General features: G+C 50.8%; 2 protein-coding genes across 5 annotated transcripts; one reads left to right on the top strand and one right to left on the bottom strand.

Annotated features, from left to right (window-relative positions):
• Positions 1-4323: 4323 nt before the first annotated feature.
• On the bottom strand, positions 4324-9799 carry C3H1orf53 (chromosome 3 C1orf53 homolog). 4 transcript variants are annotated; one of them, XR_009052863.1, is made up of 4 exons: positions 9291-9799; positions 7653-7874; positions 6243-6344; positions 4645-4664 (listed from the first exon to the last, which is right to left on the bottom strand). XR_009052863.1 is itself a non-coding variant. In XM_057729725.1 (3 exons), exons 1-3 carry the CDS (start codon positions 9546-9548, stop codon positions 4629-4631), a joined length of 396 nt encoding a protein of 131 aa, XP_057585708.1. In that variant the 5' UTR covers positions 9549-9792; the 3' UTR covers positions 4324-4628. The 4 variants fall into 4 exon arrangements, 2 of the variants coding, with proteins under 2 accessions (XP_057585708.1, XP_057585707.1); XR_009052862.1 differs by lacking the exon at positions 4645-4664 and adding an exon at positions 4907-4941; XM_057729725.1 differs by lacking the exon at positions 7653-7874 and having other exon boundaries at positions 4324-4664; positions 9291-9792.
• LOC130848869 (uncharacterized) lies at positions 9547-11195 on the top strand. Its single transcript, XM_057727243.1, has 3 exons — positions 9547-9594; positions 9654-10176; positions 10237-11195. Exons 1-3 carry the CDS (start codon positions 9547-9549, stop codon positions 10311-10313), a joined length of 648 nt encoding a protein of 215 aa, XP_057583226.1. The 3' UTR covers positions 10314-11195.
• The last annotated feature ends 2098 nt before the right edge of the window (positions 11196-13293 follow it).

Raw genomic sequence — 13293 nt, 5'->3', positions numbered from 1 at the left:
AGAAAGGGGTGGGCAGAGGGCACAGACGCGGACCAGTGCCGGGAGACAAGCTCTGAGGCTGCGTTCAGCCCTTCCAGCCTCTCAGTAATCAGGGGAGGTGTTAATGGAGGACTCGGCCGTAAGGGAACCTCATAAAGCCGAGAGCATCTTGAGCCTTGGGCGCAGTGGGAGGGCTGGAGTCCCGCGGCGCGCCCTTGGCTCCCGGGCCCCCAACCGTCCTTGGCCTTGCCTGTGCTGGTACCTCAAAGATGCTGCTGCCAGCTGGTGCCTGCATAGACGGTGAACAGGCGGCAGCTCCTGCGGCGAGCTAGGCTAAGCCATTGATTGCTCACCCGCCACCTCCCCGCCTTTCCTTCTCGGTCCTCGCTTTCCTCTCGGCGCTCCCGGGCCGGGCGCCAGCAACCCAGCACTTGGGGTGCTTTCTGCGCTCGAGGGCGGCGTTCTCCGCCGGGTCAGCGCGCGGGCCCGAGGTATCTCTGCAGCTCGGCTCCAGCTAGGAGGCGGGGATGGCGATCCACTCGGGAGAAAACCAACCCAAACCCTAGGAGACGAGCGTTCGCAGGGACACAGACAGACTCCTACACCCGGGACGGGGCGGGGGCCAGGTTACCTGGTCTCGGCTTCCCGAGGGGCTGCGTCGCCCCAGCAACCCCGGGCGCAGTCGGGCCGCGGGGAAACGGAGGGAGAACCGGGAAGCCTGGCCTCTGGCCAATTATTTACCCACTCCCCCACACAGTGCGCCCCTCGCACTCAGAGATGGGGGCGGGGGATCACTGGGAGGCTCCTGCGGGGATGGGGAAGAGGTGTGAGCAGCGAGATTGGCGGCTCCAGGGTGCGGGTCCGGGTGATGCAGGCGCGCTCCCTACCTGCCCCTCCTCCCACCCCCGCGCCCCCCCACCCCCGCCCCGGAGGCCATAGCGGCGGCTCCTCCGCAGGGCCTGGGCCGAGCGCGCAGGGGGCTGGGGCTCCGGCGCGTCCACCAGCCTCCAGCGACCACTGCCCGGGATGGGGGCACGCGGGGCTGTGCAGGGGTGGACCCACCACTTCGCCTGCTCCAGAGCTCTGCCACACAGTTTAGGGCTCTCAAGGGATCCAGCAGGAGCCGCGAATCAAAGCCCTCTGTTTTCCTTTTTCCGTCCCAAGTCCCGGAATGTAGCTCAGAGCACCCCGGGAGAGTCCCTCCTTCTACTCTAACCCTTGGCTGCACTAGCCAGTCCCACCAGCCAACTAGTCCTACTCGTTTACCTTGTAAGTTCCCCTCACCCCCGACCTTCGCCTTTTCCAACCCGTCCTCTTTATCTCTTTCTCTCCTGGAGAATCCCCCCTATCTCGGTTCGTTTTCCCAGCCACGGAGGGGATAAGCCTCCCAGGTTCAGCTCCGCTCTCTGGCGAGGCCATCGAATGCACGGACGGCGACAACGACCCGAAGACGTTCAGGGGTTCCCGCTCATCTGTGTCCAAAGCAGCGAGTTTTACCCCCTTTTAGGTCACGAACCGGTTGAGGTATTTGATAAAAACATGCATTTTGCGCACGCACACACACACACACACACACACACGCAGAGGCACGCGCGCACTGCAGCGCACACCGAGGCTCACACTTTAGAATACAAATTTCGGATGGGAAGGTGCAATCGCCGGGAGTCTTCCAATGCCCCCCTGAGCCCATGATTCCGGGTTTGTACTCTCTTTTATACCCACGGTCTCAGGAAGAGGGTGGGCCGTGAGTCTGGCGGTTTTGTGCCCAACCTGGAAACAGTTTGGAGGGGCGAGGAACAGACAGCACGGGGCTCTGGCATCCCGCGGGTCTGGGTGGGCTGCGCGTCCCAGGGACCACCCATCCCCGGCAAGAGATAGTTGCCTTTTCTCAGAAATTAAGCTCTCCCGAGGCGCGCAGGAGGGTGCCAACCACCCCACCACACACACACACACACACACTTAAACATGTGACTTTCTTTTTTTCCTGACGGAGGGGATAGTTTTGACACCCAGAAGTACCTCGTTATTTTTGCAGGGAGTAAAAAATAGCATCGAGTTTTAATCCTCCACCGTGGGCAGACGTCCCGTCCACAACTCAAGCCTTTGCTCGAACGTAGAGAAGGTGAAAAGGCAGGTGTTGGCACGCTGGGTGGGGGGGCTCCTTCGGGACAAGGAGGGGACGCGAAGCCTCAAAGTGCTCAGGGGAAGGCGACATAACGACGGCCTTTCCCCGGGTCGTGGAGTCCCTTCCCCAGGCTTGTCTGGAGACCGCGCTGGCGTCTGGCGGTGGATGCGGGCGCGCGGGACAGACTTACAGTCGCCTGAGGACACCTCGCACTGAGGGGAACAAAGACCCGCGACGCGCCTAGGGGAGCATCCCCCCTTCTCGAGGCCCCTTCTGGTCCAAACACACCCACACCGGTGTGGGAGCCCCAAGCTGCACTCGGAAAAAAATATAAAAGCCCTTCCCTTCCTTGCTCTGCAAAATCGATGGGGTCGGTGTGGCTTTTGAAGAGCGGGCAGTGTGCGAGGAATCCACCTGCTGGGAGGACGGCCCAGGGCAGGGCCTTCCCCACGGAGGGAAGAACCACCGCGGCAGGAAGCCATCCCCACCCTCCACCCCGCTACACCTCGCACGAGACCCCCAGCTTCCTTTGGGTTTTTTCGTATTAGAAACAATCTAGAAATCAATTTCCCTTGATTTAATGTGCCTGCCTCGCGGCGGCAGGAGTCTCCGAAAACCTTAACAGTAGAACAGCACCAGAGTTGGCTTGAACAGGGAAGTCTGTATCTCGGCATCCACACGTGTGTGTACACACACACACCCAATAAGAAACCTGGCTTTTTACTTTACAATGTGCGAATCCAATATAGCTAGAAGCGCTTGCAGCGAGGCCCATGGATGTGGCGTAGTGCGTTTCATCTGGGAGCACCGCCGCTGCCGCCCCTGACGTGTGGTTCACAAGCGTCTCCCCGGAACCGCGGCGGCGAGCTTCGGACCTCGGCGCCCGGCTCCAGGGGCAGGAAAGAGCAGCGTCCCTCTCCCCGCCCCGCCCCGCCCCGCCCCGCCCCGCCCCGCCCCACCCCAGCGGCGGCTCCTTGGCTGCCTTTGCCAGGATGGCTAGAAGTTCGGCCAGGAAGAGTCACGAAGTCCCACGTTGGGGGCCTCCTGAGATGTACATCCGGGTCCTCCCTTCTTGGGCCGGTTCCCCACTGCAGGAGGTGCACTGGGAGGAGGAAGGAGCTTGTGCTAGGAGAGAGGAGCCCTTACCTTATTCCCATCTGCCAAGGGGCTTTCTCAAAACACTCCCTTCCAGGTCGTGGGGGGGGGGGGGGGGGGTGGCAGGGAGGCAAACTCAAAGTGAACTTGCTTTCCTCCTTCTCTGTTTCTCCAGAAAGGTGGCCTTCTACACTCCCTTTCCTTCTCTTTTTTCCTCTTGGGACTGCTGAAGACAGCCCCATCCAGCCCACACCCAGAAGATGGCTTCGCTCATCTTCAAATCTGGTGGGACACATGGAGCTAGGTGGCTGCTCCTTGACCTAAGAATAGAAAGGGTATTGGCTCCCAGGAGTCCATGAACCTTTCTGGAAAGACAGACTGCGTCCTCTGTCCTCTGTCACATCGCTGATCCCTTCTCTTGTCCTCCACATAGTTCCTGGAGAGGGCAACACCAGGCCACAGACACTGCTCTTTGCATCCAAGGAGGGCCCTGGGTGGTGTTGCTGAGGGCACCACAGTTTAGGAGCATCAGAAACACTGGGGCATCAAAACTGCCAACAATTTTGGGAAACAACTTAATATTTGACATAAAATGAGCACCAGAAGTCACGTGGCACATTAGAGACTTAATGGGCTTCTTTCCACTCACTTTACAGTATAGAAGGGCTTTTGTTTTTAATTGAATATAGAAGACACCAGACCCTTTTTGTTGCTTAAGATTTTTAGAAATCTTTAGGGTAAAACCTTCATTAGGGGCCACCTCTGAGATGTCAGAGAACCATTCAGATTCTGCTGGGAGAAAAACCTGAGGGTCAGCTCTGGGTAAAGCCAGCCTTCCATTTCACTGATCAGCTTTCCCCTGCAAGGAAAAGGCTTCCTGGGGGCTGCCATCCTCAGAGGGAAGCAGGGAAGGAGATGTGGGGAGGGTGGTCCCTGTGGGGCTTGGAACCCGGAACCCCGGATTGGGGACTGAAGCCCAGGGTCTTTGCAGCAGTGAATGGAATGGGTGTAAAGCTAATCAAACATCCTAAGGCAGATTAGCCTGCAAAGTGCCATCAGAGATGGAGGAGTAAAATGTGGGGTAGAGGAAAAAAGAATGGTTTAATCGAGGCATCTTAAGCGGCCTGACCCCCAAGTCAGAATGATTTAAAGTTTTTATTAGGAGAACAGATGGAAGATGAGAGCATCTCTTGCCGCAGAAAGGCACTTCTTGGGCACTCATATGCTGCACGATATAGCATGATATCAATCTCCTTATAGCTCAAGATATAAATAAAAGGAAGAATGTATTAAAACTCTGCTATTTGCCAGCAACCTCCCTTGGGTTGCCAACACCGAGGAGAAGACAGTAGGAGAACTGAGGCTATAAAAAAAAATCAAGGGCTACTAATGTGACCCGATTGCTGCTATTTATTTAATGGAACAGTCATTATTTTCTTTCTTCAACATATGTCTGATAATGAACCTAAAAGAAAGGAAAATAACTATTAATGTGCCCCACACACAAACGTTTGCCAGCTTTTTCATTTTACTGATGTTCTTTTAATATATGTACTTAAGATTAAACTAGTGCTCAAGTACCAACAGCCCAGAAAAGAATTCTGGATTGAGATTTTATTTGTTTTTTTTAATAAGGCTCAATTAGATGGAGAATAGAGATGAAACTGTCATCAAACATAAAAATATGAATTGAATTGCTTCTTTTTGGATGGATCTTTAACATTGACTTGACCATATGGACACTGCAAAAGAAATAAAACCAGTTATTGTTGAATTATTTAACAATCATCTTGAAAAAGTACACGTGTGAAAACAAGAGACTGCTGATACTGTTCTACAGATTATTTGATCTACCTCCTATAGACTAAGAGGAGAACGACAGCAACATCTGGTGAATGGTCCTAATTAGGGTCCAAGACTCACTTCCTAAATGCATCCTTCCAATTTTAAGAATTTTACTGTCAAAACCTCACCCTAAACAATCCTCCTGTCCTCAATTCAGGCAAAGCTTTTATGCATTTGATTAGAAGCAGCTAATGGCACACGTAAGAAGATGCATAAAAGTGACGGCTTAATTTTCAATAGCGGCTGCTGTTAACACAAGCATTCAGTGTCAACTCCTTGATTATAAAGTAGGTCGGTTAGAGGAAATAACACCTTCTTGCCCCTAAACATACAAAGTGGCCTGTCTATAAACAGAGGTTGTCTGTTTATAATCTTAACCGTATAACAATTTACCTGACTAGTATGCTTTTAAAAAGTTATAGTGAAGAACACATTCCCATTTATTTTTTGCTCACAATGGGGAAGGATTACACAGTCCATCTTAATCAGTTAGCACAGAGATACATGGTCACTGAAATATACATTTTAGGAAGTATATAGCACTAAGTGTGGGGCAGCAAGTTTCATGGTTAAAGACAGAGTAGAAAACAACCACAGAAAGAATGGTGGGAGAGAAAAGGAAAAGAAGGAGGAGGCGAGGGGGAGTAATGATGATAATAATAATAATAATGATAATAATAATAATGGAGAAGGAGGAGGAGAAAAAGAAGGAGGAGGAGGGAAGGCGGGGAGGGAGGGGGAGGAGGGAGGGAGGCAGAAAATCATTATCATTAAAAAAATCCCACCTGTCAATGTTGGGCGAGTATCTATTTATTCAGCTAAAAATGAAAAATAAATGCTTCCTGGGATCTAGTTTGCAATATTCCGCATTTCTTTTCCTGCCATCTTTGTACTTGCCTAGTGAACACAACTTATTTGAAACCTCGTGAAAAGTTTCCTTGTAATAAAGAACTCCCATGAATTTCCAGTCACAGCGTTTCAAGGAACTGATGCTTACAGTGAAATGTTACAAAATTCCATTAACTGTAAAGGTCCTGTGTTGGTCCTAAGGACTTCACTGTCCATGGCTAGAGTAGCTCATGAAAAGGGCACCCCAGGTGTATTCAGCATTTTTATTTGACTTGTTTTTCAAATAACAGGTATTTACGAAGTCACAGAAGCACTGCAAACTGCTGCGTCCTGCGGAGTTGGTACTCACGTGTCTGCAGGCAGAGCCACAGCACTGGCCCCTCTGCAAGTGGGCCAGCCGCGTGAGCACCACGTAGCCGGTAGCTGGGTCCACATAGTTCAGCTGGCTGGCCTGAAGAGTAGTGAAATCAAGCAATTCATTCATCTCAATATCCATGTATCTCCTCACCATAATTCCTGCTCATAAAATACGGCATTTTCTTTAAACAATATTAAACTTCTTCCCAGCAATTTTCGTGGCACTTGCAATTAAGGACTAAATGCATTCCAACATTATACACAACCCAACTTTATGTGACATACGGAGAAAATATAGTTTGAGAAAAATGAGAAGTTGATGGAAAAACAAGAACTCCTCTATACCCAATAATGATGCAGCCACTGTTCAGGTATTTTTCATTCAGTTTCTAAGTAACAAGTTTAATAAAAGGTGATTTAATGACTTTAAGAGCTTAAGAGGCTGAAAATGAACTTTCACTCAGAAGTTGCAGTTGCAATTTCAGTACTTAAAATACCTGGGTAATGATTTAAACTTACAGAAAAGGTGCTAATCAAAACCAACGGTCCTTACAGAAAAGCACTACCTTCACTATTATTGAACACTTTTCCGTACCTTCATCATGTGCTACTCCACTGCACATTTTGCACTGTTTTTTGGGGGTGTTGTGCCATTTTTAAGCAAAATAAAAGTATTGTTTTAACATATTAGCACTCTGCTTCATAAGTTTGATCAAAAGCAACTTTTTTACTACAGCAGTTCAGATGTCAAGGAAGCATACTCTACCTACATTCAAACATGATTTTAAAAAGGTGTCTCAAGTACGTTGTGTGAAGACAAAGTAAATAACGCAACCTCTTCTGCGGCTTTGGGCCATGTGGGTGATATTATTAGCCTTGAGATTTTGAAGGGAACTTTCTCTTGGGCTTTTTCTGTAACCCTTTTAGCACACAGTAACTCTGCACCAGTTTTACATAGAAACTTTGATTATAATACACGTGACACTTAAATGTCTTCTAGCATGTATTTTTGTGTGTGCCACAAACTACTTCTTCAGAGTGTCTTCCTTAATGGCTATTTTGTTCGGGCTCAGCTTTCAATCAACTATGCTTCATGAATAAAGCATGGAGCAAAAGGACAACTAGAGATCGCGTCTAGGCCTCCGCTAAGGCATTCCAGCAAAGTGAGCCCAGGGCAGCAGAAATCCTGCAATCAAGTCCCAAGGCCAGTCTACAGGGCCTCCCGAATCCTTTGGGGCCACAGAAGCAGATTACACGAAACCAGCGGCACTAAACGCTACTTTAGAATGACCAATTGTCGAGACCTCTACAAAGTTCCTGTTGCAAGGCTTGGAAGAAGGCCAGGAACTCTGTTAGCAGACTTCTACTTTTCATAGCTGGGGGTCTTCTGAGGGCAAATTACCTGGAACCTGGAAGCCTAACAGATTGCTCCTGGGCCTGGGTTGCTCTCCTGCTTTCCAAGTCGATGAGGAAACTTTGTTGGCTGCCACACAAACTTAGTTTATCCTCAGTAAATGAGCCTCAGGTAATGGTGGCAACAGACAAAGGTGGGACAAGAGTTCTGACAGTCTGACTGGAGAACAAGGTGTCCAGTGATGCAGGGGAGCACAGGTAAGAGAGCTACCTGCTTGCAGGTGTGGAAGAGGGAAAAACAAAAACAAGCTTGTTACCGGGTTTGCTCATGGTCTCACCAACAGCCATTTAACCTGCAATACTGACACTGATGAAACAGTGTGGATTCCCTGAATGAGAAAAAGTTTCTTGCCTTTCCTGGGCTAACTGAGCCGGTCCTTCCAGGCCACTGGTGTTTGTTCTATAGACAATGACACTTTTTGCTTCTATTCACATTTATATAGTGAAGTATGGGAACAAAGTACATGTTATTTTAAAAAGAGTATAAATAAGAACAATTAAAGCTGCCCATCATTTCCTGAGGTCTTTGTGCAGCAGTTTCAACACTCAAATGAATCAGTCAGGCAGTGGATCTCAGGGCCTACTAACTGCCAGTGAAAAAGCAGTGAACTTCAGGTAACCTCCAAGGTTTTCTTCTCTGCTCCCTTGGCTCAGGCCAGACCAAATAACACTAGTCATGTCAAGTACTGGGCACCAGCAGCGTATTAGACAGGCTACGTTCATATCGTCTCTGCGTCTTTAGCAGAGAACTCACTTGCTCTTTCAAGATGATACAAATATAAATATGCTACCTTTAAACGTACGTAGTCTGAGGCGTCAGAAAGTGTGAAGGGAGGTGATACGTTTTGATATTGGTGCTAACAATATCACAATTGTCAGGTCCCCAAACCAAGAGCACAGCTCAAGATTGGGAGGAATGTAAACACCCGATTATAGTTCCCTTTGCAACTGTGCTCCCACAGGCGGCAAGGACGAAAGGAGGGTAGCAAAATTTAAAATCAATTAAAAATAAGTTCATCTTTTATGGTCTCATTATTGAAATCATTGGATGGCAGCGTTTAACTGACGCTGCAGATAAACAGACACATATTTCCCTGCGACTTCTCAGCTCCTCTACCTCCTCCATCAATGCCTGACACCCCTCCCCCAACCACACACACACACACACACACACACACACACACACACGCACACACACACGACGGCGACGGGTCCGAGTTCAGCTCGGACACTGGTCAGCAAGGAGTCGCACTCATATTCAGGACAGATACACGTTAACTCTTTGCCCGGAATAGGAAACTGGCCAGTTTTCAAGCGAAAAGTTCTGAGCAGGAAGCGCGCACGCCGTCAGAGACCCGAGGTGGCACCGCACCGGCTTCCAGCAACCACGCTCCACGCCGGGAACGCGCAGGCGCACCAACCAAAGGCTCCAGGGGCGGGGCGGGGCGGGGCGGGGCGTCCGAGGAGGCGGGGCCTCGCCGCGCTGGCGCATGGTCTTTGGGGCTGCGGTCTGGGAGGGGCGGGGTGTCAGGGGGCAGAGGGACCTCATCGCGCAGGCGTGCGGCCCCTCGGGCTGCGGTCCGGGGCGGGGCGGGGCGGGGCGGGGCGGGGCGGGGCGGGGCCTCACCGCGCAGGCGGCGGCGTGCAGCTCCGCGATCCTCCGCTCCGCCTCCGTTAACTCTTGGCTCGCCGGACACCTCGCCGCTCCTTCCGGCCGGCCCTGCGAGTCCGACCCGGAGCCGCCGCCATCGCCCTGCGAAGCGACGCAGAGGGTGAAGCTGACGCGCTGTCGGAGCACTGCTCCGGCCGGGGACGGTTCCGGCGGCGGGGCGGCGGGCGGCTGCCTCCCGAGCGCGGCGCCCGCCAGGACCCGCCAGGCCGCCATGGCCGCCGCCCGTGGGAGGCGGGGCGCTGGAGCCGCGGGGCGGTCCGTACTGCGCCCGCCGAGCCTGGCCGGGCCCCGCCCCGCGGCCCCCAGCCCCGACCTTAGGCCCGCCACCCGGTAACCCGCCCTCCGGCCCCGGGCCCCGACCCCCAGTCCCCGACCTCGGCCCCCTGGACCGCGACTCTCCCGGCGACCCCGGACTCCAGCCCTGACCTCCGGGCTCGGACCCCGCCCGCGGACCCCCGACCCCTCCCTCTGGACCCGCACCTCGCCCTCCGGACCCCGCCCTCCGACTCGGACCCGGACCCAAACGCCAGCTCCCAGGCCCCTGATCCCAGCCCGGCCCTCCGGACCCAGACCCGGACCCCGCCCTCCGACTTGGACCCGGACCCCAACACCAGCTCCCAGGCCCCTGATCCCCGCCCGGCCCTCTGGACCCCGCCCTCCGGACCCCGCCCTCCAACTTGTACCCGGACCCAAACACCAGCTCCCAGGCCTCTGATCCCAGCCCTCCGGATCCCGACCCGGACCCCGACCCAAACACCAGCTCCCAGGTCCCTGGTTCCTGTCCCGCCCTTTGGACCCCGCCCTCGGACTTGGACCCGGACCCAAACACCAGCTCCCAGGCCTCTGATCCCAGCCCTCCGGATCCCGACCCGGACCCCGACCCAAACACCAGCTCCCAGGCCCCTGGTCCCTGCCCCGCCCTCGGACCCCGCCCTCGGACTTGGACCCGGACCCAAACACCAGTTCCCAGGACCCTGATCCCCGCCCCGCCCTCCGACCCCGCTCCCGGGACCCCGGCCTTCCGCAGCCCTACGCGCGTTCCCCGGAGATACGTGGACCTTAGGCGGATGAGGAGGCTCCCACAAGAAGCGCGGACGGGGAAGAACACGTCTTTTCCACTCTCTGGGTCTCCATTCTAAGTTTTCCATTGGTTTCCGGAGATGACACGTAGACATTTGTTCTCGTGTCGAACTGCCACAACTGATAAGATGCCCGAAAGTGATCAGAATACTCCAGGTTTGTTTATAACCAGCTGGGGCGCATCCAGAAGAGGCTGCGGATTTACAGGCGATGTGTGCTAGAAGGGAAGCTGGAAGGGGAGCCCTCAAAGGCCTGGTTCTTTGGCCCAGACTAAAATGAGCGCCGAAAGGACGAACAGGCGGTGGTTTCATGTCGCTAAGTATTTGTAAAATCCAAACTAAAATTACATTTCCTATCTGAAAGATGAGAGAGTTATCCTGCTACCACCCACACAATTGAATTTAAAAAAATTAGCACAAGACCAGGAGGTAATTTCAGGTGTTAGAATTAAATTAACACCACTCCTGACTCCCACCTTTCGCCTGTGTTTCAGGCTTGAAGAGTAACCGTTTTGTAAGTGTTCTTCACTTTCTGCGGAACTGGGGCAGGAATTGATCCCTGAGAACAGGATTAGATTGTTGAGTGGCACAGGAGAAGGATGACCCTGGACCAGCACCACCCCTTTTTTGGCATTTGCATTTACCTTGCAACCCTGTAATCATATTTGGATTCTCTTGGTAGGTGCTGTTTGAAACGACCCTATTGGTCCTTTGTAAATCTCATAGTGAATTAATAAATTGGAATCCTGTTTTGCAAATCAGTTTCCTTTGTGTTTGAATAATAAATTAGTTGTCAGGCTCTGGAGGCCGCTTAGTGACCTGAGAAGAGTTCGAAACCTGGAAGCCTGAGGAGGGACTCTTGGGAAAGCTGTGGAAAGAGCAACTGTGATTAGAAAAAGGAGTTCACCATAAATCAGTTGTGTGTGTGTTCGTTTTTTTGTGTTTTTTTTTTTGTCAAACCAAATTCTCAAATAAATAAGTCTGGAAGTTCCGACTGCTTATATCGTTGTTAAAATTGAGGATGAGGATATGTTAATAGTTCGTGACATTAATTCAAAGCGTGCAGACCTAATTTTGCAGGAATGAAATAGACTAGACCAGGTTCAAATAGGAAATAAATAGTCATCTAGGTAGAGTAAATATTAGTTTGTGAAACTTTTGATTTGGGGGTTAAGGGGCCAGGTGTGAATACAAAGAGGCTAAGAGCAAGGGAGATCTTTGTGATAATGGAATAGTTCTGTGTTCTGATCACGTCAGAAGTCTACACGTGTGTAGAGGTAGAACTAGAGTACTTTCTTCCAGTGTCACATTCCTGGCTTTGATATTTTGTTATAAGTGTATAAGATGTAATCCATGGGGGAAACTGGGTGCAGGGGACCTGCTGTATTATCTTTTTTTTTTTCTCTCTTTTTTAATGTTTATTATCTTGTAGTTTCTTTCTTTCTTTTCTGGCTGCGTTGGGTCTTTGTTGCTGCTTGTGGGCTTTCTCTAGTTGTGGCAAGTGGGGACTACTCTTCATAGTGGTGCACAGGATTCTGATTGCGGTGACTTCTCTTGCTGTGGAGCACGGGCTCTAGGCTCATGGGCTTCAGTAATTGTGGTGCAGGGGCTTAGTTGCTCTGCCGCATGTGGGATCTTCCCAGACCAGGGCTGGAACCCATGTCTCCTGCGTTGTCAGGCAGATTCTTAACCACTGTGCCACCAGGGAAGTCCCTGCTGTACTATCCTTGCAACTTCTTGTGAATCTATAATTATTTTAAAATTTAGAAACGGTACTTGGAAATGTTAAAAAAAATGTAGAAATAGCTTTCAGATTGCTCGGTAAAACAGATCGTGAATTAACCAGAACCTTTCCTTATCTACTCCATCCCCAGGTTTAAAAATCATCCATTAGTTAATAAGGCCTTTGGGCATTTAGGCTCAGAAAGCTGTTTTGTGGGACTTCCCTGGTAGTCCAGTGGTTAAAACTCCATGCCCCCAATGCAGGGGGCCAGGTTCAGTCCCTCATCAGGGAACTAGATCCCTAAAGATCCTGCATGCCGCAACTAAGTCCTGGCGCAGCCAAATAAATAAACATTAAAAAAAAAAAAGCTATTTTGTACTATTCACATGTTACCTGTGTGTGCATTCTTATATATCTTTAAATGTAATCAGAGCTGGAAATCTGTATAGTTAAGAGTTGATAAAAATTTTAGTACAAATCATTTCCAAACAGATTTGGTAATTTAATTAGAGTGTCATTTAGACTTTGAATAGATTATCTGCCCCCTTCAGTTTTTGTCTAATCTTGACACTTGGGAGTCAGTGTCATGGCATATCAAGTAACTTTCATTCACTATGTCTCTTGTTTGAAAGAGCCTCCTTGGATCTTTACCCTTACCTTATTCTAGCGTGTCTTCATTTCTTCTCAGATTCTCTGTGCTCACAGTAGACAGACCTGTATGAAAGTGGGGGCGTGATGTTCTACCTTAGAATGGTAAATGCTGTCCCTGCGTTATTTATCAAGCATTTATGCCCAGGTTTGCTTTAGAAAGAGTTTTGTGCCACATCTCTGCATGTTACATGATGTGGCATATCTTTTATACTCTTTCCTTTCATCTGTGGTGTTCATGTTGATGTTGAACATGTTTGTTACTTGGAGGAAGAGGAAGGAGGTTCAGAGAGGTGTGTTTCCCTAGATTTCATTTCTATTAATTTCTATCATATTTATTAATTTCTAAATCATTACATTAGGCCTCTCTAGGTTGCAGGATGTGGATCACCCGGCTTTGTCTGGTGACAGTAAAAGGGATAGGCAGGACTTGACCCAGGCTCAGTGCCACAGCCAGGCCTCAGGCTGGTCCCCAGCCCTGCCTCTTCAGTGCTGATGGCCTTTTCAG

Source organism: Hippopotamus amphibius, chromosome 3 (assembly GCF_030028045.1).
Source record: "Hippopotamus amphibius kiboko isolate mHipAmp2 chromosome 3, mHipAmp2.hap2, whole genome shotgun sequence".
Classification (NCBI taxonomy): domain Eukaryota; kingdom Metazoa; phylum Chordata; class Mammalia; order Artiodactyla; family Hippopotamidae; genus Hippopotamus; species Hippopotamus amphibius.
Note: the sequence above shows the minus strand (reverse complement) of the source record. Positions and strands in the feature narration are given on the sequence as shown.